Source organism: Agelaius tricolor, unplaced genomic scaffold (genome assembly GCF_023055355.1).
Source record: "Agelaius tricolor isolate 1412-34295 unplaced genomic scaffold, bAgeTri1.0.p SCAF_6, whole genome shotgun sequence".
In the NCBI taxonomy this organism is placed as follows: domain Eukaryota; kingdom Metazoa; phylum Chordata; class Aves; order Passeriformes; family Icteridae; genus Agelaius; species Agelaius tricolor.
This window is the reverse complement of record NW_027269266.1, coordinates 39,372,486-39,399,062: the sequence shown is the minus strand read 5'-3', so window position 1 is coordinate 39,399,062 and position 26,577 is coordinate 39,372,486. Positions and strand designations below refer to the sequence as shown.

Sequence of the window (26,577 nt, the reverse complement as noted above, 5' to 3'; positions counted from 1 at the left end):
GTGGTAAAATTGCTTACCTGCTTGAGTAACACCTGTGACAAGATACTCAGAAATAGAGTGTGAAGCATGGCTGGGGGTTGTTTTCTAGGATGAATGGTGTTTTCAGAGGGTAATGATATGTTTGATGTGTGAAAGGAAACTGAGATAATCAAGGAGGCAATATAGGCAAAGGCAATATGGTAATGTCTACCATCTGTCTGCTCCTGCCATCTGATTTTAAATAGTTTTGCAGTAAACCCCGTAACACTGAGCTAGTCCTTGTTCTTATGGAGAAGGCACTGCCTTTTCAGAGTCTGTGTTTACATGTGTACTCAAAGCAAGCTCTTTGGGGGAAGAAATGGGACTTTAGGAACTGGTCTTTATTCCATTCAGCAGCAGCACACGACAGGTTTGCAGCTCAGTTCCTGCTGACAATGATATTCTTCTTGATGATTTCACTGTCTTTAATGCATTCTTTGAATGAAGCAGAAAATGGTATGAGCAGCTCTCAGTGGCCTTTCATGGAAGAACATCTCAGTTGGTGGGATCTCCTCATTCAGGAGAATGCCTGGGATTATAATAGCAGCCACATCCACAGCGGGGCAAAGAGATCGGGTTGTTCAGCTACCAAGCTCCCTTTTGGGAGTGATTTTTTTCTTTCCTCTGGTGATTTTTTTCTTTCCTCTGGTACTGATGAGGATGGCATGTGGGAGAGGAGTGGGGTGTGTGAGTTCACAATCCAAATATGGATTATCATAATCCATATTAAAATCTAGTTGCCATCTGAATGCTACGCTGCAAGTAGGGGAGGTCAAGATTGACTTAGTGATTTAAGGGTTGTGTGAGATGGCATCACAAAGTGTATCTATTCCTCATATTATTGTTCTCTATACAGGTAAACAAAAAAAAGTTCCAAATTAGCAGGAAATGTATAGACATTGGACCAGCCTGCTGGGAACATTTTCTCAATCATATATGATACAGAAACCTCATAAGCACAAAATGCCTTATTTTATAATGCGTGGTGCACAGCCATGGCTGGGAGCCTTGCAGGAAACTCTGCTGAGTTTAAAGGCAAAATTTCCCTTGAGAGAAGCAGGCATGTGAAGTCTCAGTCTTTGCTCAAAAGGCCTGCTTAGATATTAGACAGGCTACATACAGGATATGGTGCACACCCTGCAAGGGATCTTGAGGTTCTTATAAAATGTGGAAATCGAGAAATTCAGCATTAACTCCAGCCCTGTATAGTGTGCTCTATGATATGAGAGGAGATTGGCATTGTTCAGTAGAAAAATGATGAGGTGTGAAAGTGTTAAATGGTCACAAAATTGATTTTTTGTGTTTTGTATAAAAGGCATAATTGGAAATTTCCATGTAAAAACCCCAAAACACTAAAAAGAAAATGTATTCTTTAAAGTTGCTTCAAATATGAATTCTGTAACTTACCTTCTGTGCCTCTCTTACACTTTTTCTAGCCAAAGTTTTTTACTGAGTAAAACAGAGTTAAAGATGGATATAGGAAGAAGAAATTAAAAAGCAGCACCTGGCAGCAGGAAGAGGAATGGATGATATGAAAAATTATTTCTAGTTTCAAAAAAAAAGGAAACCAAAGGTGACTTGGAGGAGGAAGCTTTAAAGGAAAGGGTATAAACTCAAAGGCTTCACCCTCACAAAAAATAAAGCAGAACTCTTTGAAAAGCTGTGATACGTGTCCCTATTACATCTTATAAACAATCACTTGTTCTCTTGTTTAGCCGGAGTATGCAAATGTCTGCTTTTGGTACATTCCACCCAGCTTAAGAAAAATGGAGGATGGACCTGAATTTTGGCAAAAGCTGCACCAGGTGAGTGTCCTGTGTTACCTGAGGCTTACTGATTAATCTGTGTGCCAGATAAGAATGGGAAATAGCCCTCGGCTTTGCTCACCATTAGAACCAGTCAGCAGACTGGGGATTTAATTCTTAGATGTTGGTAAGATTTAAGTTTTTTATTAGTTTAGACAAATCTAATTTTTTTTTCTTAGTATAAGGGATGTAAGCATTAACAAGTATTCAGCTTGATATCCAAGCTTTTAGCAGCTGGCAGAACTGAGAGAAGAGGAACAGTGTTGGAGCATCTCCTATCTAGACAGATTATTCATTCATTACCTGTTTCATATACTTAGTGCTGTCCTTGGAACTTGGCTTGCATTATCTGTGATAATCTATGATAATGCAAGCAAGGAAGTGCTTTAAGAATATATATCTGATGTTGAACATAAATGGCAACAGAAATACAATGGGAAAATTCTGTGGGAAAAGCTTCACAGATGAGTGTCTTGGTAACTCTTTGCCATGCTGATAGAAAATCATGAACGTCTTGGAAAAAAAAGCAGCAGTAAAATTTTGAATTTACTAGTGGAGAATCATTAGTTAAGACTTAATTAAGAAACCACTAGACATTGTGGTATTGTGTTTTACTGAATTCTGTGAGGAATTGAATTAAATTCATTTTTCGCTCATCTCTGGAAGAGCTGTGGTGTTCTGTGCTTATTTTTTCACAGAATTTGCTACTAGAAGTTTAAACTAGAAGATAGATGTGTATATCATCTGCATACTATGTAAACAGGCATACATACTTTATATACATGCTTCCTGTAACATCTGCTCTCATTTCAGCAACTTTCACAGGAATCGCTTTCAATTTTTGCTGGAGTGACTTTAGGAGAGAGATCTTCCTTAACCCCCTCTGTATTGTTTTGGAAAGTATACTTTTGTAGCCCAGATCCATGCATAGCCACAGTATGGAGGCAAGGGCTTGGCATTTACCATCCTTTCACAAAGTTGTGTTCCTTTTGTTTGGGGCTTCCCGTCCTCTCCTTAGGGTGGAAACCTTATATGTGAATATGTGTGTGTATATATATGTGCATGCATGTATGTATAGAGTGTATACAGAGCTTTATAACAGCTCATCTACTCATGGAGGAGTGAGGATTTGGGAATGAGCAACTGGAAGGCATAGAAGAAAAAATGCTGCAAAGGTCACTGTTTGATTAATGTGGCTACAGATGGGACCAAGGAGGGAAAGGATGAAGCACAGCAAATGGCTTTGAGCATGTATATTTGAGTGGCTTATGGAGTGTAACTTACTGTCTCTTTGCTCTGTTACTCTATGGTGCTTCTAGTCAGGGTTGGGAATAGATACCTGCCTTTATTTTATGTACCAATATAGATAGATTGATTCTAGAAGTACAGATTTCCTAGCAGTGTTTTTGGAAAAGAACTTGGAGGGAAAGAAGCTTGCGTGCAATTTCTTCCAAGAACTGACCACTGCTGCAGATCTCAACCACTCTTTTCATGGGCAAGGTGACATTTTCTTGATTCTTATATCTCCTCTGATGAAAACCTAAGAAATCCCAAATTCTAAGACACAAACTATTTCTCTCTTCCCCATAAAAGCCTGAAAAAAAAAAAATCTAGTGCAAAAGAGACAAAAGCTTCCTAGGAAATGGCACAAATTTCTCTCCTGGAGGAAACAAAAAATGATTATTGTTAGTTGTGTTATTTTAGACACTGCTGGGAAGTAGTTTGACACTACAGAAGTGAGCCTGTTTCACAGTGAAAACATGTTATTTCACCTTCCTGATTCTCTACAGGGATAGGTCTGGGTTACTCTACTTTTTGGATGCTGAGGGCCAGTTTGGGGCACAACATGTATCAGTGAGCAGATGAGATGACAGCACTTGATCAGAAAAAATAAGACTGACTTGACTTTTTCAGCTAAGATCAATTTGTTTTAACATTGCTGATGCAACCATCATGGTTATTATAATACATTAATCAATACAAATATATTGCTGGACAAGAAGGAATCCATCCTGATCAGCAAGGTGTAAATGATAAGAGCATTAAGGCTGCAGAGGTTGTTACATGGTGCTGTTGATTGACAGATGGGGCTGTGACAGTTTCTTGATTGCAAGCAGTTCCTGAATGTTCCCATAATATCATTAAATGAGCATTAAAATGCTTTCATTCACAATTTCTCTTTTCACACCACATTTTAACATCCCAGTTATTCTGTTTATCCAGAAATCAATCTTCCTTTTTGTAGACCTGCATAACTGACAATAATTAAGAAAACATATGTCTTAAAAATCCCTAGGGCAAGTAATTAATTTTATTAAAGTACTTGTTCAGCAATATTGTTCAGAATAACATGCTGTCTTCTAAAACTAGTTACATGAGTTTTAGTGCTGGTGAAAGTTGATAAGCAGATGTAAAGTCCTCAGCTTTGTGAAGAATTTGCATAGTCCTATGCAAAATAACCTTGGAGGTTTTCTGCCGTACTGGCTCTTCTCCAGTTTCCATGGCCCATTTTATATGGAAATGTGTCAGGACTGACTGGATTGTGGTGTGATACCTGAATCTGATGTCAGCCTTCTTGTTGTCCTACATAGAATGTGTCTCTCAGAAGCTTAATTTTTTTTTTTTTTTGGGGCTGTTTGTTTGTTTGTTTGTTTGTTTGTTTTAAATTCTTGAGCCTTCAACTTTAGCTGTGAAATTTGGGCTCTTCAGAATCTCCTACATTCAAAACAGAAGGGTGATAGAAGCCTGAAGGATTTGGAACAGTCACTAGCTGGTCATTTGATTCATCACCTGAACGATTTAGGGAGTGAGAAAACAACACAATGGTCGGGGAAGTAAAGAACAGCATGAATGGCACATTCCTCTGTTATGAGTGAAATTGGGAATTCTGTGCACATCCACAGTCTGACACTGCTTTGATCTTTTGGGATTACAGCAGCAGTTGGCTGTGTAGTGAAACTAGTTCTGTAAAGAGTGCAGCAAGGCTTTGGGTGCAGTCAGCTGGTCCAAGGCAGTCCGTGCCCTGAGCACTGAGCAGCGTGCTGAGGCAGTGCCCACGGTATAGCCCATTACCGACCCAGTGTAAAGTGTTTTCCAGTGCCATTCTTTACAAACGAGGAGAGATTTTTTCTTGTAGAAACCCTGCAAACGGGCCCTCTGTGGTAATTGAGGAGTGGCTGGTAGAGCCAACTGGAATTATATGTCAGTGGTGTTATTTTGTCATTGCAGACTGGGGCCTGCTGTCTCTGACCTGGAGCTGACATAATTGTCGGGATGAAGGAGCGATGGCTTTGCCAGTGCTGTATGCGCCCCCCAGTGGGAATTTCGCTCCTTTTCCTTGGTGACACAGTGGGATTTATTTTGTTTACTGCTGAGAATGGTCCGTGTATAACGGGGTCACGGTGAGAAAAGCTGAACTGGAAAGTGGAAGGCAGAAATGGGAGTGAGGGAAGAAGTAAAAGCACATAAGCAGATATAATTTCAATTTTCATATTTTCTTCGTACCTACAAATATCTCTACACATTCTTGCAACAATCGTCTCTTTAGAAAAGTCAGCTTTCTCAGCTTATACTGAAATGCATGAAGATAATTTAGAATTGTTAGTGATAGCATCTCTGGAAAGCCTCCTGGCAGCGCAGAGGATGCTAGGGCACAAGGAGGAGTTTGGAGGGATACATTTGGAACTGTTCTGTTGCCGTCCTGCTGCTAACCCAGTCAGCCAGCCATGTCTTACTCATTCTGGATCAGTTTGTAGTCTGGTGAAACTCAGACATTGGTCTTGCAGACAAAACGACAGCACAGAAGTAACTGTTTTAACAGACCCCTCCTCCTGCAGGACCCTGGCCTTGCCAAATGATCCTGGAGCATGACTGTAGGTAGAGTACTATGTAATGAATACTGCTCAGTAAAGAAGGCTAGTGGTTTGTTGCTAAGTACCACTTTAGACCTCAAAATCTAGGTTCAAAAAGCAGCAGTATGTTTCTAGTAAGCCTTTTGTGATTTACTAAACTTTGCCTGCTCTGTAGTTCTAAAAAAAACATATGCTGGAGTATTAGATTTCCAATGGTTCAGTAAAGCTTTTATACACAACTGTTAGATTCAGTAACTCAAAATTCTAGAATCTCAGTCTCAGACTCCACTTCTGTGATGCAGTTGGTGTTTTTTGGTTTTGTTTCCTTCCTTTCCTTTTGAGGATTTTTGGCCAGGTAATACAAAATTTATTGGCTGTAATAGAAGGCTCAGGATGCAAAGTCATGTTAAAGTAGTAATGTCCTACTAAAGCCTGTATAGCTTGGAATGTCATTTTGCCCCTCCTCTCTTCACCTTAGTGAGAGGTAACCTTATTCCAGCCTTTCTCTCCTATTTTAGAGAAGAATATATCTGTTATCTGAAGGCATATTTGCAAAATAGCCTGTCATCCTGAATGGTGTTGTGATACATTTGCCTAATGAGAGATTTCATCTCAAAGCATAAATGTAAGGAGGTTGAAGAGGTGTTGCCTTGGCAACCTCTGAATCTTGTGATCTTTGTAGTATAAATAAAAAAAAACCCCAACCTAATCAAGAACCAGATTCAGCCATATTTATGTATTTAAAATACCTATTGATTATGGTACAAGATTTGAATGGGAAGGGAAAACAAGACCTCCAGTTGGTTATATTGACAAAGTTTGTTCTCCGCATTTTGGAAGAACAAGAGAAAAACTACATGAGTTATAAACACAGTATTGAACGCAGTGAAATCAGGTCTATGCATAAGAAAGGTCCTAAATATGTCACTGCAAGGTATTTCTACTTGAATTAGATTTGTGTGCAAAATGTTATTTGATTTGCTGGCATCCCTGTGTTTTTCTTACTCTTGAAGAAGGAAACAATTAAATTATTATTTTAATGTGTGTGTTTGAAGAGTAATGGCAGAGACAGGGTTCTGTGAACTTTCCTTACATAAAATAAGTAAGGTTTACAGTAGCAAGTAGCCTACTGCCTCTAGCATCTAGCTCAGTTTGACACCAGTTTTGGTGGAGGGCTGCAACAAATGATAAGAAAAAAATGGTAAGATTTGCACAGAAATATACAGGAGTTAGATTGGCCAAATCATTGGCTTCCATGACAAGGTGACCAGCTTAGTGAGGAAGGAAAGGCTGTGGGTGTTGTCCATCTAGACTTCACTAGTGCCGTCCTTCAAGGTCTTTGCTTTCTCTTAAAGCACCCTTCAAATCTGTTGTGGACTTCAAGAAACAAAAATCCGCAGGTGGAAGAGATTGCTTTGGCAATCTTCTTTTTAGACAGAGGATTGGTTGATTGTCATTTCAGCATATCAGATGGGACCTCTGAAGGGGTTCTTTGAAGAAATTTGATTTGTCAGGAGAATCAAGGTAAATAAAAACTTCAGATTCACCCTGTAAAACTTAAGGCACTTACCCAGGCAAGCTGCTTGAGGAACTGGCTGGTTTCCCACCATCTTTAACATGGAGAACAAGAAAGGGAGCTCCCAGATCATGACTTAGGCAACCTGCATTCAGAAGCACCCTTGGGAAAGAGGTAATTATTCAGAAGGGGAACCTAAGAGGTGCCATGATCCTTGATTGGCTGCATTCTTTCTAAATACAGGTAAAAAGAATCTAACACTAAATCCTTAGCATGCTGTGTGCTGTTTTAGATTTCTATTTCACAGGCTTCTGGAGAGAAGGGCTGCAAATCTCCTCCTGATTGAATGGACCAAGCTGCATTCTCAGTGTTGTGTTCAAGAGGGGCAGAAATGCAGCATTCCAGGAGAGGTGAGATCAGGGGGCCCCGTGGAGGCAGGGCTGCAGGCAAGGACCTTAGGGGAGAGAGGCTCAACAAGCACTGAAGCCACAGAATGAGTAACAAGAAAATAATCAGGATTTAGTTTGTAGCATCACCTTCTGCTGACCATTCCTCAGCAGAAGGTGATGCTTAGAAGTTTAATAATAAATAGGCATTAATTTTTTTTAAGTAGCAACATCTCTTATTTTGCAACTAATACTGCGTAATATGCATAGCAGGTGAATAAAATTTTTGTAGTTTGGCTGCATATAAATGACTGTTATTGTTAAGAAGAAAGTTCTAAGCTTTGATAAATGAGACAAAACAGTACAGTATAATATAATAGCAGAGAAAAATTATAGCAGTGTTTCAGTACCTCGTTAATGAGGGATTTGCACACTTTCCCTTTTAATATGTGTCTTCTTCTGCAGTTTTATATAACTCATCAGTACAAAAGTAACTGTAGCTGTTAATTAAACAGGGTATTTAACATTACTTTGTTTTACATGTATTCTCCATAGAATTGGGTTATAAGAATACAAAAATAATGTTGTTTTTTTTTAAAAAATGTTAATTCAGAGTAAAGTATTTTGGTTTCTGAGTGTGTATCTGATTATAACTGGAATTTATGTTTTTTTTTCTCTTTTGTATTTATTCTTGCATGATTACTGAAGTAGTAGTGTTGTCTAAAGTTCTGAATTGGCTGGTGAAGTCTTCATCAGAAGTAGGAGTCAATGCACTTGACAGTGCCCATTTCACCTTAGGACTCCACGCAGGTGTTAGGGGAACTTCAGTTTATATTTTACATTGGTGAGGTTGTACACCTGCCTAACTTTCAGCCACATATAATGGTGTGTGAGAGTGACCTGATCTCACACTTGCTCTTTCATGGGATATCTGGCATATCAAGTGTGTGTATGGGGCTAGAACAGAGGTATATTTCTATGACTCTATTCTAACTACAGTAGATGTAATAAGGTAAGACAAGGCTGCGAACTGCTTCCAGCCTGTGCTTTCCATAATAGTCCTAAGTGATACTGCAGTAATTCATGACATGACAGTCACATTTCTGTTCTAGCTTTCTATTTTGTCCCTTATTGCAGACTGACTTTTCAGGGCTGTGTAGTATCAGTTGGGCTCCAGTGAAAGACAGTCCCATTCATGCAGAAATCTTTACATATGTTAGGCCAGTTGTGCTTGTCTCAATTGATGCAAATAGGCAACAATCAATGTCACTAAATAATACATCTGGCAGCAAAACAACTCTATTTTAAAAGCATTGCTGCACAGCTGCTAAAACTACACCTCAATCCTTGGGAGGAAAAAAAAAGAGAAGGAACCCCAATGATTTTGATACTGAATGGTTTACTGGATGAGAGTGCAGGGCAACCTTTGTTAGGGACTTAACATTGAGCTGTGCATGTTCAAGGCACACTGGGGACTGGGGTCTCTGGATCCCTGGTGCTCAGCCTACAGAAACAATCAAAGCTGGTGGGAGGGAGTCTGCTGCAGCTCCATATGTTGCATTCAAGCTGAACTAGGATTTAATCTTCCCCAAGCCACCTGCAGAGTAAGATTGCTCAGATCTCCAGAGATGAAGTAGGTTTCCCACTAGTCATTTCTTGCTTGAAATCCTTTTAAGGATAACGGAGGGCCCAATAATTTCTCCATGTGGTAATACACATAATGGCATGAAATGAAGCTGGGGGCAGTAGACAAAGTGGAGAGAAATATTGTTAGGAAATAAAATCACAAGAGACCCACAGATTCAAAGTAAAGGACCACACCTTCCAAGGAGGTGACTGCAAGGTGTGTTTCCATCATGGTATTTAATGCTCTGTGATGATACCTTAGCTGGCTCAAGTACCAGGAGCCACATGGCCACAGGCTAAATCTGGTACTTAATTCAAGTTTAAAAAGGAACAGTTGACATGACTGTTCTTTCAGGACCAAAGCAAATCACCTGTGCTGGTGGTGGTATATGTTTTGTGTAGGTGTACTCCTTTCCTACAGGGAAAACATGGGTTCCACTTGTCCAATATCTTACAATTTTTGCAGGCTTAGACCTGAGCGTCACTCTAGCTTTCAGTTCAGATATTGAAATGAGCCTGTTTTCAAATCTTTGCAGTGCTAAAAGCTTCACATATAATGAATCTTTCTGTTTCTATACAGGAAGGTCCAAAAAGTCTTATTTTGTGAGTGATAGGTCGACAGAGGTGGTGGGGATTCAGTGGAACTGCATTCTCTGCTTTATTGCAGACTCAATTTACTAAAGGGCACTTAAGCACTGCATAAGAGCTCCTTGCTATTTTTGTGTGAACAAAGACAGTAATTTTTAATTTGTATGGCTTTCAAATAGATACAACCTGTTACCCAGAGCAGCAGATGCTTTGCACCCATTGTTAAGCATCTCTTAAACTGTGGAAAGGCCAAGAGGGTAAAACAACCCCATTTCTTTTCCAGAAAGGTGAATGTTTGGGGGGACTATGTGAAAATGGTGCAATTCATAGAAATTAAGCAGCTAGTTGGCAACAGAAAATTGTTTTCTCTGTGTTTGGGCACAATTGAAAAAGCTAATCTGAAAACTATGTCAACTATGACATTTTTTGAAAGCAAATGTTAAACTATTTTCTGAGTATAGAAAAGAGAAGGGAATTTATAATGAATGTAAGGGTTTTCATGTCTCTTTGTTTGTTTGTTTGTTTGTTTGCATTAAGAGCACTACAATGTCATCCTATTTTGTACCTTTCATCATTTCCCAATAGCATAACAAAAATAAGTACTTCTGACTTGGAGTCATGTTGCTCCACAGAACAGTATTGCATTTTTGTTCATTACTGCTACAGAAATGAAAAAAAAAAATCGTATTTTGTAATGCAACACTGTGAAACTCTTTAGAACTGTCCATTTGCAGTGTTTCAATGCAAATGCACGTGTGTTCCTATGCATACACACGTATATGGGTGTGTATTTACCCCCTGGGATCATATAAAGGAAGATTATTATTGAAAGGGAGAGGATGGAACAACATAAAGTATTACTCACGTAACTTAAAGTATTACTCACGTAACTTCATTGTAAAAAAAACTTGTAAAAGGAATCACAGAACAGTTGATGTTTGAAGGGAGCATTGGAGGTCTTTGAGCTCCTGACACCTAGAGTCAGATGTCCAGGACAATGTCCAGGTGACTTTTTACTATCTCCAAGGATGAGACACTCCATAACCTCCCTGGGCAGGTGTTTCATCACCCTGACAATGAAAAAGTACATTCAGATCCCTGACTACACAGCACTTGTTTGCCCAATCAGCATGTATTTTCCTCTGCTTAAATGGGACTAATTACACTTCCTTTGCTTCATTTTGGAGTTAGAACATATTGGCTAATATTTTAAATGGCCTTTTGTGCCTCTCTGGGAAGAGAGCTGCTTTTAGCAAGAAAGCAGAGTTTGAAGACACTCAGCACATTTTGTTCTGCCTGACCTTATGCACTTTGTTCTCCTAAAGCAGCACTGTGCTCCTGAATATCTGTGCACCCCTTCATTCTGCTCTCTCGGTGCCATATGCACATTAATAACCAATGATAGAAGAAAAAAAAGTTCGAGTTACAGGTTGAACTCCAAACTACTGCTTTTCTGAAAGTATCATAGATCATGTTTAATAGCCTGTGGATCAAAATGAAACCCAGCATATATCACAGGGGAACTCAATAATTGAAGCATTCTGGGAATGTCTAAGTACTGGAGTGCTGAGGTCCCAAGAAGCTTCATTCTGTGCTGTTTTTACCTGAATAAAAGCCCTATCATCTATTATTTTATAACAAATTTTAATAATATTTTAATGCACTGACTTAGATTATTTTATCTGACATTCAGGGGAACAATAAACTCCTTTTTTAGCCCCTTCCAACTCCTAATTTTCTGCAAATGAGAAAAACAGTCCTTGAGAGACATTAGCATTTCAGAGTATCTCCAGTACACTTGACTCATGGCTATCTCATCTCTGTCCTGGGTGTCTGCAGAACAGTCCCTCAGGAGCACTGAACATGTTCTCTGGGTCTGTGAAGCTGATCTATCTGTCTGCCAGCTCTGAATTTACTCCTTTCATATGAGAAGCCTCAGGGGCTCTCTGAAGGATCCTAACTGGTCTCCTGGTGATGGGAAAGCAATAATTTGCAAGCCTGAAGCTGCACAGGTGGTACTGTGTGGGTATGGTGAGGATGTATAGTTTTGTCTCAGAAAAACAGCAGTAACAGAAGGGTTTTGTGGACTTGCTGCTCTGCGGTTTGCACAAGGGATAAATTCTTTTCCTATTTAAATGTGGTAGAAGGAAGGTTGACTTTTCCAGCACCCAGGCAGAGAAAAAAAACTTGGGATGAAACTGTAGGAATCCTGGCAAGATTGAAACCCTTGAAGCTTTCTTGACTGAGTATTACAGGGCTGGCGTGCTGGGGCTGCAATGTGTGCCTGTGCCAGAACTGGGCTGGTGCAGGCTGTGCTGGCTGACCTGGAGCCCTCGGGGCTGGGGCAGTGAGGCAGCCCTGCAGCCCAGGTCACTCCCCTCTCATGATATTTAATGGTGCTCCTCGAGGACCATCAGGTTTGCACTGCATTGTTTCACCCCGTGCCTGTAATGCTGCTCCTAGAGCTGCCTTCCTGCAGCTGCCCAAGCTGTGCCTCCCTGGCCCTGGGAGGGTTTTGGGATGCAGTTCAGAGGGTCTGTACAGCGGGAGTTTGAACTGAATGGGGTTGATGACTGAGGTGATTTTTAGGTGAGCATTTTAGGGTGCACTAGGGACTGGTAAGGGAACTGCCCACCAGAGCCACTGGCTGGATACATGATGGCTATATATATTCCTTTATGATGGTTATATGTACTAATTAATCTCACTAATAATTGGTATTTCAATGCTGAAGGGTAAGTGTAGGATAACAGTAATATCTACCCCTCCCCTTGCTCCTGAGCATAGGGGGAATCTCACTGAGAGTGAAAGTAAAGAGCATGGCCAAGCAAAAATTATTCTGAGTAGTTGTTAATTGTTAATGCATGATTTATCTTGCTTTTGCACTAGTTAAACTGCAATGTGGAATGGAAGGCACCATTTCTTGGTGCCTTTCCCTCTGCAAGGGTGTGGTAACAGGACTTTCTCTGAGTGCTTTAGATATAAAGGTACTTGAATATCAGAATTTGCAGGTGGATAAATGAACAGTGAGTAGTAGTGTGGTCTGTTGGTGGTGATTTTTTAAATGAACCATTTCTACACTACTCATTAAAGTTCCTTCTGGTTACAAATCTTTCTGGTGGTATTGGTGGGGGTGCCAGCCCTGCCAGCTGGTACCTGCTGTGGTTTCTGAATGAAACAAGTGTCTTCTAGCATTCTGTTGTGTTTGACATGCTCAATAAATAACAGCAGTGAATTGACCATAGTGCAATAATAGTGATCATAAGATAAATAGCATAGTGATTTTTTGGTGTCATTTTCTAGTGAGTTGGACAGAAGGAAAATAAAGTCTTTGAGTTTCACCCTTAATTAATGGACTGCTACAACATGAGTTACTATGTGTTTGATGGAAAATAAGATTTTTTTTCCTATTTTATCAGCCAGAAAGGAGCAGCTGCTGAACAGAATAAGTCTTTATTTTGCCTCACAGTAAACTTCCACTGTAGTCTGAAACATGGGTGACAACTTCACCACTGGCTTAGCCTATCTGGGGAAATATTCACTCTGTTATATGAGGCATAAATGGGGAACTTTCATGTCAGTGGAGCTTCAAAGGATGTGGGCTATTGGGCAAGTGCAGCATCTCTAAAAAAGAATTGCAATTCTTTTATTAATTTATAGTTCACAAATATTCAATAATAGAATGGTTTAGAGGTTGTTTTAGGGTACTGTCATTGTCTACTTGGCCAGCTCTGTATTTTGGAGACTCTTCTCTGGGTAGACCAGTGACTTTTGTATAAGCACATCTTCTAGAAAGGCATCTATTCTTGACAGGAAAACATCAAGGAATGGTAAAACTAGCACATTCTTTGGTCCCTCCTTTCAATAGCTAATTAGCCTTCCTGTACAAAATGGTGGCGAAAAAATACTTATCCACACTAAAATAGCCTTCTCTAATGTGTTTTTCCCTTTTGCTCATAAGTTATCATCAAGTCACCTCTCATTCTTCTATTTATAAACTAAATAGATTCATATCTTTAGGTCTTCATTAGACATTGAGTTATTTCTGTGGCTGTCATCATCATCCTTCCCATTTTTCATTATTGTAAAAAACCCCAACAAATATCTGAACTATGCCAGCACCTCTGTTTCCACTACTGTATGTGGAGATAAAATTGTCTCCCTAATAACTGTGCACTTGTTTATAAAATTGTGGATCATATTACATTTTTTCTTCTACTAGTATTTCTTTGGGAGGCTCTGTAAAAAAAAAAAAAAAAAGGTGATTAATGCTGAAATGAAAAGTTTTCTTGTGTGCATAAATGACAAATTTGAGAACAAAATAAATTCTCAGGACATCTTGGGTGGTTTGGGGTATTTTTTCCATTGGCCTGTGGAAAACAAACTGACATCCCAGATAAACCAGTGGTCCTATGATCTGTGAATCTTTGTTTAAGAGCAATCTTGACTGTTTTAAAGCACTCACATAAATGACCTAATTACAAAACTTTGTAGTCTGCCTCTTGACCGAACTTTTAAAAGCTGATTTTGGCTTGGGTGTAGAGTGGAAGCAATTGCAGAGAAGTCAGTTTCTTACCAGGAAGGATTTTTGGCTTCTGATATGTGACCTGGAAGCTCATATGAATTTTGTTTTATTGTTGACTGCTACAGTCTTTTCAGAGTCACTGTTTTTGGGGTAGTCATCCATTTTGAGCTGTCTCTGGGTTTTTTCTTTGCATGCATAACTTACCTTTTGAGTGAGTTTGAGCAGTCCAGGTCTGTGCAATGGCTTGTCTTCCTCATTTTTCTCCCTTTTTGAGTCTCTCACTTGCAAATGGTATCAGCTGTCATTTATTGACTTTCAGAAAACCAACAGTGAGGATCAGCATCAGGGTTAATCCTGATCTCTGTGGAGTCTCGCTAGCAGTAATGCTTGATTGACATTTGGTTTTTCCTGTGTAGGGAGATATGCTAGTTATTCAAATCTTGCTTGGTTCTACTTCATTCCTATTGTGTGGCCCTAATTTTTTTGTGCTGTTCCTGTGTGAATTGTTCCTGCTATTTTTCATTTAAATGGCTTGTGTAAGGCTTTCCCATTAATGCTCTAAGTGCAAATAAATCATCAGGAAAACTTGGAATATCAGCAAAATAATGAAGGTGGGCTGACCCAAAAAAATGGTGCTTGGCAAAGATATAAATATAACTGAGCACAAAAGACTACATTTTGAATCTGTTTCTATAAATTTTAGAATTTCTGTGTATTCTTACCCTTTAACTCATTATAAATTGAATCCACCATGAGCTTTTCTTTTTTAACTTCAGGTTCACCTTGACTTAAGCAATCTTATTTCACTCAGTCTTTCTCCTTACCACTTCTAATAGTAGTGCTTGTTTTCTGAAATTGCCACACTATCCTCAAAAATTGCCCACAGTTTCAGTGAACTGTTTTTAATCTTAGCCATCCAGGCCGACAGACCAAAAAATTTCTCTGCAGTAGATCTTTAGCATCCTGATGGCTGCTGATGGCTTGGAAAGCTCATCAGATTTGTGGTAGGAATCTCTCCTGGCAGAAAAACAAAGCTTATTGAACATTTCTGCCTTGCCTGCATTTGTACTGATTTAACCATGCATAGGGCTTCAGCCATCCCTAATGTATGTACTAAACTGCTTATTCTTTCCTTAGTCCTGTCAATCAAGGTTTTCTTTTCCTTCTGATAAATTTTCTTCATGTCACATCTGTATTGATTGCTATCTGATCTGCTTCCCTCTTTCAGCTTGTTAAATATTGCTTTGCTGTCCTTCCTTTGCCAATAAATCGGGATGGGCTTTTAGATAAAGCTGTCTTCTTTCTTGATTGAAGGATTGCAGCTTTTGGCCATCTAATCTCTTCTTAAAGAGCTTTAAGCCTTCATCTATCTTTTCCACCTGAAGTTTTTTTGAAATTAAGTCTGTTAAAGCAGTCTTTGTGATTGTGACCATCTTTTTCCTTAGGCATCGCTGAGTATAGTTAAGTTGTGATGATTTCACAGGGGGAAGAGCTGATTTATAGACCAGTGAGTAATTTCTTTGAGCCACAATATGGTTGGAAATGAAGATATATCATACTGGGTCTGCTGGTCAGTTGGGACAGGGTGTGCAAAACTGATTGTTGTATGAATTAGAGTCTGTGGATGTGATGGGTCGATGTGTGGTAACGGGATGGGGGTGACTGCTGGGGAAGGAAGGTGAGAAGAGGCCTGTGCTGGGTATCCATGTGTCTTGGTTGCTTGAATGATGCCTTAATTTGATTAATATAATGTAGATTTGTACAGCCATCCCATCCCTGGAAAGATTCCGGGTCAGGCTGGATGGGGCTTTGAACAGCCTTGATGTAGTTGAAGGTTTCCCTGCTTGCTGCAGGGTTGTTGGACCAGATGACCTTGAAAGGTCAACTCAAACTATTCTGTGTAGCATTTGTGCTTGTGAATCAGGCTGTTTTTCACAACCAACAACAGCTATGAGGTGGTTGTGTTGAGTGCACTGCCCAAGCTGCCAAGGTGCTGTGCTGGAAGTGGTTAGCACCTGGCTGGAGGACCTGCCCTGGATGCCCCGCTCTGGATCCCAAGGATGGGAATTCTGCTGTGTCCGTCGCTGTGTCAGGGCTCAGGGCTCGGGTCCGGCTGAAGAGCTACACGAGCAGTTGGGGGTCCCCTCTGGAGCGCGGCTTTTCCAGGATTTCCATCCGCAGGCAGTGCTAGAGCGCGGTGACCATCGGGGGGCACCAGAACGACAGCAATGCGCTCAGGCTGCTCGTTAGCGCTCGGGCTGCTCATGTCCCTTTGGTGCTGTCACGGAAAAAACCCGTGTTTGAGGGGGGCAAGAAATTCCTTCCACTTCTTGAATCAACATAATTTCCTCAGTAATACTGCAGGCTCTGTTTTGAAGGCATGAGCTGTTAAAGAATAAACTATCAAGCATGAGTTATCTCCCACTTTCTCGGCAGCACTGGCTTTTCTTTTCTTTTCTTTTCTTTTCTTTTCTTTTCTTTTCTTTTCTTTTCTTTTCTTTTCTTTTCTTTTCTTTTCTTTTCTTTTCTTTTCTTTTCTTTTCTTTTCTTTTCTTTTCTTTTCTTTTCTTTCTTTTCTTTTTTCTCTCTTCTCTTCTCTTCTCTTCTCTTCTCTTCTCTTCTCTTCTCTTCTCTTCTCTTCTCTTCTCTTCTCTTCTCTTCTCCCTTTCAATCCTTTGTTTAAAGTTATATCTTGATTTGCAAGATTTAGACTAAAAATTTACCTTGAATAAGATGTATTGAATAGTTATCATTGAGAGATCAGTGTCTAATAAAATGTGAAACTTGTGAGGATTTTACAGTTCCTCCTAGGCATTGGAGTGCCTTATACGGAGTCTGAACACAGTAATACTTGAGGAGTTAGTATACATTTTTAACAGTACTTGAGTGCTATTTTTTTTTTTGTTTTGTTTTGTGGGGTTTTTTGTTTTGTTTTTGCTTTTTCTCTGAGAGTTCAGCTGATGGTCTGAATTTCAGATGTAAAGGGATACCTATAGACATTATTTCTGGTTTGTTGCTGTATGAGGTTATTAGCATGGGTAGATATTCTATAACTACTAGTATCTATAGGCTACTGGTAAGTCATGGTGTTGAAGCATCTTTGAGTGCTCCTTCACCTGGCCTCATAAGAAAATTGGGGAAAGGAAGCATTTTTTCCCTTAAAAAGAAGGCTATTCTGCTCTCTTCAGGCAAAGTCTTCTTCCCAGTGTCTCCTGAAGCTCCTGCTAATTTTTCATGGAAATTCACAGTATTAACATTTAATATTGAAGGTATAAGCCTGTTTTAGTAAAGATGTATTTTCTGTTTTGATCTTTTAAAGTAAGTTCCTGAGGGTGAAGATACTGAGTTTCTGTGGGTGGTGCCACAGTATGACTTCTGAAAAGCGAGTCTCTTATCCAAGAATTGGCCTTGGTTGGCCAGCACTGCCGAAAAGTGTAGTCCAAGTTGTCCTGAGTCATCTACAATGGTCAACACCTAAAGCTGCCAGGGGCTTTTATCCCCAGTGGTACTGATAGTCTTCCTCTGCCCAGTCATCCTCCTGGTTTACCAGGCTTGAAGTCCTCCCCATTGCATGGATAAATGTTGAAGTACAATCAGAATGTGGGCTATAGGTGTAACAATGGACACAGTTAATTTTTGTAAGTGAAGAATTTTGCAAATAATGTGTCTGACTTGACAACAAATCAGAAAACAATGAAATGAATGTAGCATTTAAGCACATGGAAGAGGCTTGGTGAAAGGATTCCTTGCTTGAAACCATGTTGCTCCTTCTCACTAGGTAAGTTGGATTGATAAAAACACTATTTCACCATGCAGGTCCTGCTTTCTTTATATCCCTAGACCATCGTAGTCAAGACTACTAGAAAACAGAATTTTCATGAAACAACTGACTTTCATCAGGCAGCTAGGGGCATCTGGAAATTCCCGCTTTTTCAAGTTCACTAAGCCTATTTGAGGTCTTCTAGAAATGATGAAAAGAATTGTTAATCCTGCTGCTGCTTAACTTTAAATCAGTAAGTCAGTCCTTAAACCTTTGCAGTTCTTTAATTTATGCACTAGATGGTGATCAAAAGCAGCCCAAGTTGTGTTCTCCCCAAAATCACAGCTGACATTGGAAAATGAAAGCACAAGACTGACAGATCTTCCTGCCAAGCTTTTAAACTTTTCTGGCTGTCCAGTAATGATAAATTTATTTAGTAGAATCATCTTAGAGATTAAGCTAGAGGTGCTGCTAAATTCATTTATCCTGTTCTAACTGTGATTTTTTAAATCAGTTGTTGGATAAAAGTGTAGGAAGTGCTTCTCTCTGTCAGATCGTAAAATATTAATCAAACATTCCATAACTTCAAGCTGGGGTTAGTGTTGTTTCCATAATAAGGGAATTCAAAAATACTAGTTCTTGAAATAATTGCTATGGATTGAAACTTAAGTCTCTGAATTTGCAGATTGATTACCATTGGCTAAGACAAGGTAGTAATGAAAAAGCCGGGGGGCATTATTCTGAAAACATGATTACAGTTTTTTATAAGATTAAAAACAAACCAAGGGAAAACCATTTCTGTACTGCCCACCCTGAAATGATAAAACCTGCTCTAGTCCTGCACTTTCAGATTACTACTGGCTTCAAGGGAAGATTGCAAGATGTGTTTTGGATTCTGTAGCTGGAAAAAAGGCATTCCACTGAAGAGAATCAGTCAAAAATATTCTTTTACTGAAAAAGGCAAGGTATAATATTCAGGAATGGAGGCTGATAGGTGGACCCAGACATATCTGGGACAAGGGGAAATCTAGTACAGTACAGTGCAGAGTGACTGTAGGTAGAATATATCAATGGTGCAGTGTTTAGATAGCAAGAGGGAAATGTACAAAACACAGGACTGTAAGATGACGATGTACAACACACACTGGAATGTACTACAGCTATTATGGGCCAAAAAAATATAGTTCAAATAAACAGATAAAAGAGGGAGAGCATCACATGAACAGTAAATGTTAATAGCAGGGAAAAGTTCTTTTTTGTTCTCTGTATAAATCTGTAAGAAAGCAGAAGCCTGTCTTGTGACTAGAGCTCAGAGCCACTCACATGCATACATCCTTCCTCTGGCAAGGTTAAAAGCTGGTGGAAAGAACCGTAATTCTGCTCCAGTGTGGGAGGAGGTGCCATGGGTGATGGCTATGGCAAAAGATGCAGTGCTCTGGAGCCACCTCCATGTATGGAAAGATGGATGAGATCTGATGGTGCATGGAGCAATGGCATGGCTTAAATTAGGCTTAAACAGAACATCTGGGTTGTCTTTTCTTTTTTTCTTTTTTTTTTTTTTTCTCCTGAGGCTTCTCTTTCACAGGCACTGAGTGCAGAGTCTTTAGCCTAGAAGCTGGATATAGAGATCCCCCTTGGATTTAACCTCAGTGTAAATATTTGTGACTCTTTGTGACTTCTGTGAGGCAGGCAGTGAAGGCACAGATCATCAGTGGTTAGGAAGCTGGATAGCAGCAAATACGTATCTGCTCACAGGCAATTGTAGGGTTAAAAGAGCAAAAGGAAATTTGATGCAGCTACAACATGTTTTACACTGATATCTGTGTAGCAACGAGGAAATGCATGGAAAAGCAAAATTCCAGACAACTGAATTGATGATATGATTCATACACTGACTTTTTCACTCAGCACTCATCCCAGTCATAATGAGAATCATCTGAGTGGAGTAAAATAACCACAGTTTGGAGCTTGTAGGAGGGCAGTAGCCTATAGCCATGCTAGATGGCAGAGTCATTTGCTCTGTAGCCTGTTGGAGAACTGTGTCATGTACAAGATGGAGCTTTTCCTTTGACTTGTTTTTTGTGTTTGTGTTTTTTGGAGGCATCCACTGCAACCCTGACTTTCATTCCAAAGTGGTCCTGCACAGCTGCATGTATACATTTATGTAATATATGCATGCACATAATCTGTGCTTTCAGGAAAAATTAATCTTTGCATGTGCACATGGCCAGCTTGGCAGCAGTGCACCAAAAGAATTTGTATGTGCTAAATTTATAAAAACTGGCTCCAAACATAGAAGGGAAATAGCGTCAAGAGAGTTGAGGCACACCCTTAGGATGGTGTTTGCACGTATTCTCACAACTGTTCTTGGTTAAAGATGGCTCTTGCTCAAACAGCATCAGAAATGTAAACCTCACATTGCCTCATTCTCTACAATTTAAGTTTTTGATCTTAGAGAACTTAACATGTGAAAAAATAATGAGGTAAAAACATATGTGTATTTAATCCTAGTCTGAAGTTGCATTTCAAGTTAATGCCAAATGAAGCTTCACCCCAGAGTTTTCTAATGGTCAGTGTGCATTTGTGGGACCAATGGGATGCCCCTGGGATAAAATGTGAATTGTTTCTTATATACAGAAAATTATTCAAAGCACAGATCCCTACCATTTCAGTGAAAACCACAGACTCACAGAATGGTTTGAGTTGGGTTATCAGCCATGGAAAAGACTTCAGAGCAGAGGCAATTCGGTATAATGTCAAAAGGTGGCTGGCCTTGGGGCCCAGCAACATTCCTCCTTTTTCAGCCCAATAGGTGTGAGAGCACTGTGGTTCCCTGTCCTCAAGTCCAGTGAGTACACAAATTCCAAGAGGTGCCCGTGTGCACACATGTGTGCATGCACGCACAAACACACAAAAAACATGTGATATACACACAGCTGTCTGCAGAGGTCAACACAGAGAGCACTGGCTTTACCGGCATGAACATCCCTTTGAACACATCTAAAATCATGTCATACAGACATGGGCACTGCAAACAATCATATTCTCTTCAGCTGGTAAGGACTGAAGTCTTGAAATATATGTACATTCCTTTCTCTCTAGTAGCTGGTTTTGGAAATCGTAGCTGAGTCTCTCCAGTTGCTGACGCCTTGGTTGCAGGTATTCAGACCTCCTGTCCTGCCATCTGGCTTGTCCATCTTGGAGTTTATTAATGTTCACACACCCACACAGAAGAAAGAAATTTGATTCAGTAAGAATTAAGGATAGTCTGCAGTGATTAGGTGTGGGATTGAGATGGGTAAGGGTGCTGACCATCTGTCTGTTTGTATCTGCCCTGTTATTCTTATTTTCCCTGTATTTTCATGTTCAAAATCACTTAGGTTGGAAAAGACCTCCTGACCTCTCTCTGTTCATGCCTTTGGTTCTGCACCTAAGCATCGCATAATGCATTTTTCACACTTGGTTCCCCTTGAATCTTCTTGTACTCTGGATATCCCCCCTCTGTATTTCATCCAGTGCAGCTTTTGGGTCAGTCCACCTCAGATTAGAAACAGCAGAGGAACGTGGGTTTTAGATAGCTTTGATTCAAGATGAAATATCTGCATGGACTTCATCTCACCTTGCTTTAGCCAGCTAAAACTTAGGCAGAGGTCATCCTCTGAATCCCATGTGGGAGGAGAGAAGCTTTTCCAAACTGAGCCCATCTGTCTTAAGGCCTGTCTTTTTCTAGGACGAGATGAATCACTCCCTAGCAGTGCCTCTTTTTCTCCCTTAACTAAAGGCAAAGCCTAGATGGCTAGCATAGGCTAGATGTCTAACCTTTACACTGCCAAAAGGATGGGAATAGAATCCTACTTGCACATTTTATCCTCAGTGCTGAAGGCTGTGTCTCTGGGTAACATGTTGTAAAGTTCAATGTACCTAACACTTCCTCTCAAGCTGTTGCTCCCCTTATGTGCGAGGCTCTTACAAAAATAACCAGCTGCAGTCTGTAAACAGAGTGGGTCCTGAAGGAAAAATACTGTCAAAGATCAATCTAAGTCAATATACAGAGGTGGAACTTGGGAAATTGTAGTCTGTGTTAGTGATGTGTGTGGTATAAAGAAGATGGAGTGACCAGGATTTGATTTTCTGTGATCCCTCACTGAGCCTTCACCAAGAGTGAAGCTCACATCAGTCAGCAGCCCTGGGTGTGCACTGTGGCAGAGCTGGCATCTGCACTGCAAGGGGGGCACTCTGCATCGCATTCTGCTGCTGCTGTTCAGCTGAGCCTCCTCCAGAAAGGAAACCTCTTTGACCCAAATTGGATGAGTTTATGTGCATTCTGCAAGAATGTTTGCAAGGCCAATTTGCACTAAAAATACCCTGTCCTGCTCACTAATGTACCTGAGTAACGTCTAGCTTGGGCATAGAGTTGTGATTAAGATCTCAGTCATTATTTCCTTTCTATGTGACTCAGTTCCTTTCAGAGATTAAAGTGGAGATAATAGTATTTCTTCTTATCTAAGAAGTACATTGAAATGTGAGGATAGAAAGCACTGTAAAACTCCAAAATAGAAGGAAATTTTCACTTATAGCATACTTAAGAGTATGGCTCGTTTTCCTTTTCTCTTTTTCTTTTCCCTAGCAGTAGCTACGTACTGATTTGTGTCTCTCCTTCTTACCTGCCTAGAGCATGACAAGTAGATTGTTGTGGCCTTAAGAGCATCAGGTTTTTAAGACAAATGAAAAAGTTTGAAATATGGCATAGTTAAACAGAACCTTTGATTCCTTAGCTGTGCTGGTCCTGGCAGAACAATGTAAGAAAGGTCTATAGTAGCATGAAGGAGAACCTAATGAAATGCACAACAATATGGTCATGATACAGGAAAATAAATATTTCTATCCCCATATATTTAATTTTATCCAATATTATATGATTTAATTATCAAAGCACAGTAATAATGACCCATGCAATACTAATGACTATTGGCAACAAGGCTCAAGAGGACACACAGTCTAATTAATTTTAATAGGATGGATTTAATAATACATTGGATTAACATCTGTTAGAAGGAAGTATAAAGATTTATTGTTCTCTGAATAAATATTGACCTCTTGCTCTCAGGTCAATAAATCTTAAGCTTGTGTCCACTTAAATTAGTATCTACTTATTACGTTAGCACTCTTCTGTTTCCTATCACCAACTTCACTAGGAGGAGAGGGGAGCTGCTCTTCTCTCCTGCTGCATCAAACACTTCTTTCAGGAACTGAAGGTAAACATTGAATTTGCAGATAGAAGAAAAAAGGTCCTTTCTTCACATAAAACTGTCCTTCCTTGCTGTTGCTTCATAAGAAATTTCAGAAATGTTCAGAAAAAATCAATTACTATTAATGCCGCAGAAAAAGTGTACAGCTTGCATCATCTGTGTGATTAAACAGTCTTTATACTTGTGTGATGTGAGTGGTGTCAAAAATATTTTTGGGGATGAGTGGGAGGAAATCCTGCCCCTTCATGTGTTGTGAGATACAAAGTTGTTTATAGGACTTTGGATTTCATTTTGTGCTTCAGATATTTAAGTACAGATTCCTTTCTAGCTGTAAGAGTTTCAGGAAGAAAGAGATGGAATGTGTTTCTTTTTCATACATACAAGGGAGGGGTTTCTTGTTACTCTCCAAAGGGGTCAATATGGTTAGAAATATCTACAAGTCTAAGAAAATTATAACTGAGAAGCATTTCTCTAATCTAGTTGAAACTTGAGGCTGATATCCATTCAGCATATCCATTCAACATATATTCAGACCTTCCTTTCAAATTTAATAGATAATTTAATGAGTGATATTTATAAGGAAACATGGGTTAGTCTAACTCCATCACAGGTGAATTTAGCTATAAAACTCCCTGTGACTTCAATGGCAGAATTCTGTAGGTGAATGTTGATTAATGTTGAGAACTTTTTCTAGGCAAATTGACCAATCAGAAAACTTCTAAATTTTTGTAGGATGATTATTTGTATTTATGGAGTTCTGCAGAACTTTTTCAATAAAGGAAGTGGAATCTATCAGACTTTAATGGATAAGTTTTGTGTAGCAGATCATAATTGCTTTCAAAGCTCAAAACATTGTTCTTGCTCTCTCTCCTTCTCTGTAAGATTATTTGTGCTGGTGCAAAACCCTGACAAAAACATGCAAGTACTTCACCCTGCTTTTATTTTCTGATTGTGTGTGATTTATAGGTAGATGTGGCACTAAGGGAAATGGTGTCATTTACCATGGTAAGTAGGGAATACCTGATCAGACTGGTGAAAGAATACAGTCCTCAGAGCAATTTGGTGTACAGGAGCAGAAAATTTCATCTGTGCCTCTGAATACTGAGCTATATCTATATCTCTAAGGGTTTAGGCCCAAGGTTAGCAGACCTTTTATTTCTGTGTTTTCCTTTGAGGTAACAAATCCTTGGAAAATGGTTCCTAAATTTTGTGCCCAGTCTACTGTTCCCCCTTCAAGTGACCTTAAATTATCTAGGGATTGACTGCAGTCTAGCTCTACTTACCTCAGACTGTTATTAATCATCATTACCTATACTCTGAGTGTTTAGTTTGCAAATACTCATAGGTGCAAATCATTATTTTTCCTTTCATTTTTCACCCTTTCAGACTGCAATAGAATTGCACATTTTTGACGCCCTAGAGATTCTGCTTTGTTCTTTCAGTTTCCTGGTTGCCCATGCATTAATCACAGAGGTTTGTAACATATGTTGGGTTTCAGTTGGGAATAAAAAAAAAAAAAAAGATAAAACAGCTCACTGGGAATGAGGAGAGGAGCAAGGTTGAGCTAGAGTGAACATTGTCTGGGGGCAAGATGTACGTGGGAAAAATGTTGGGTTGACTTTGATAGGGCTCAGTGGCTTTTATTTCATAGCCATATCAGGCTTCACAAAAAGGAGTCTCAGGTAGAAAAATAATTTTGATAACTGACAATTATTGGTCTTGTATTTCACTGTGTGGAGGGGCAAATGGGATAATTTACTATGTTAAATTAGGTGAGTACCTAATTCTTAATTTAGACAACTACCTTGCTTTTGTGTTAGCATTTTGGGTCATGGTAGACACCATCCCTTCATGCTCCCCAAGGAATTGTATGCAGTCTCTGAGAAAGTCAGTATGATGACTTTAAGGAGAAAAAAAGAAGGTACGAAAGTTACCTAATTTTGTTGAAATACACATTTTTCTTTAGGTCTCGTTAAAGAATATGCATTGCTGGTCTGTAATTCTTACTGTACTGAAAATAAAGGTGCTGGTATCTTATACCAGAAGCTGACTTGTGCTGATAGTAAATAAGATCTTAACAGTGGGGAATAATTCCAAGTTTCTGAAGTGACATTCCTTTTTTTACACTAGAAGCATGTTGAATTTTTGAACATGTGTCACCAGATAATGCAACTGTCTCCTTTTGTAAGGTGTCCCTCCCTGCCCCAGACATTCACATTGCACTATGATTTCTTTATTCCCTCAGGGGAGTAGAAGGGAATCTCAGCCCTGTGCATGCAAACCAAAAAGGATAGATTTTTTTGTTACTCATGCTTTCAAGACGACATGATACCCTTTCATCCTGGATGGAGAAGAGGAGCTTAGTCACTAAAAGGGGAACTTAATAAAATGGTGCACAAGGAGCCTTGTGTAAGCTGTGAAGCTTTTTAAATAATTACTTCTATAAAAACATTAGTGCTCAACTCTTTTGAACAGATGAGAACACTGGAATCATAGTGTTGTGTGCTAGCTTCTGGAGTTTTCTTAATGCCTGCACTTTCTACATGGCTTGTTAATAAGATCTTGGTAAAGCAACACAGAAATGACAGAAAAATAATAAGAATTCCATGTGAATTGTCTTGAAAAACCACATATGCTCAGACAGAAGCAGACATGGGACCATGCACATGGAAAACCATGTTGTTCACCAATGTACTTTTTAGCTGTAAGTAAAAACACACACAAACTTGTTCAAGTGCTGATTCTTTTCTGGGGGCTGTTTGTCCTGGCTCCTCCTTTTCAGAGGCCAATGCTTTGTCTGAAGGCTGTTTTCTCTTGCCTCTTTATATATAAATCTCTTTATAAATGACCATCCTAAAAAAGTCGTTGAAGACAATCAAAATCTGAAGCCAGCCCACCGTCTCCTATTATTCAGGTAGTTTTCGGGGATTTGTGGGATTCATAACAAGTCCTCTGGCAAAAAGCAGTGGATGGGAAGGTGATGTGCAATATATGGTAATGTGGACATACTGTGCAGCCCTGAGTGTGAGTCAAAGGTGCACAAAGAATGTTAGTTCTGGGACAAAAATGCAGCAGCATCTGTTCTTTGGTATTTTAGTTGCCCAAAGAACGTGGAAGTGGTTACTGCTATTTTGACAAATACACTTATTTCTGCTTTTGTTGCGTGGTGTGGCACAAGGGAACACTGGCGCAATAGTGTAAGGCAATAATTTATTAGTGGTTTAGGGATGTGGGCCCAGAACAAATTCTAGAC

The 26,577-nt window shown here is 39.6% G+C and overlaps 1 protein-coding gene across 4 annotated transcripts in view; it reads left to right on the top strand.

The window, feature by feature from the left end:
* Positions 1–26,577, top strand: part of GADL1 (glutamate decarboxylase like 1) — a 164,826-nt gene that overhangs the window by 128,514 nt on the left and 9,735 nt on the right. For all 4 annotated transcript variants that reach the window (XM_071429423.1, XM_071429421.1, XM_071429422.1 and 1 more), the window contains one exon: positions 1,734–1,823. In XM_071429423.1, coding sequence (XP_071285524.1) covers positions 1,734–1,823 — 90 coding nt within the window. The remainder of the gene's footprint in view (positions 1–1,733; positions 1,824–26,577) is intronic.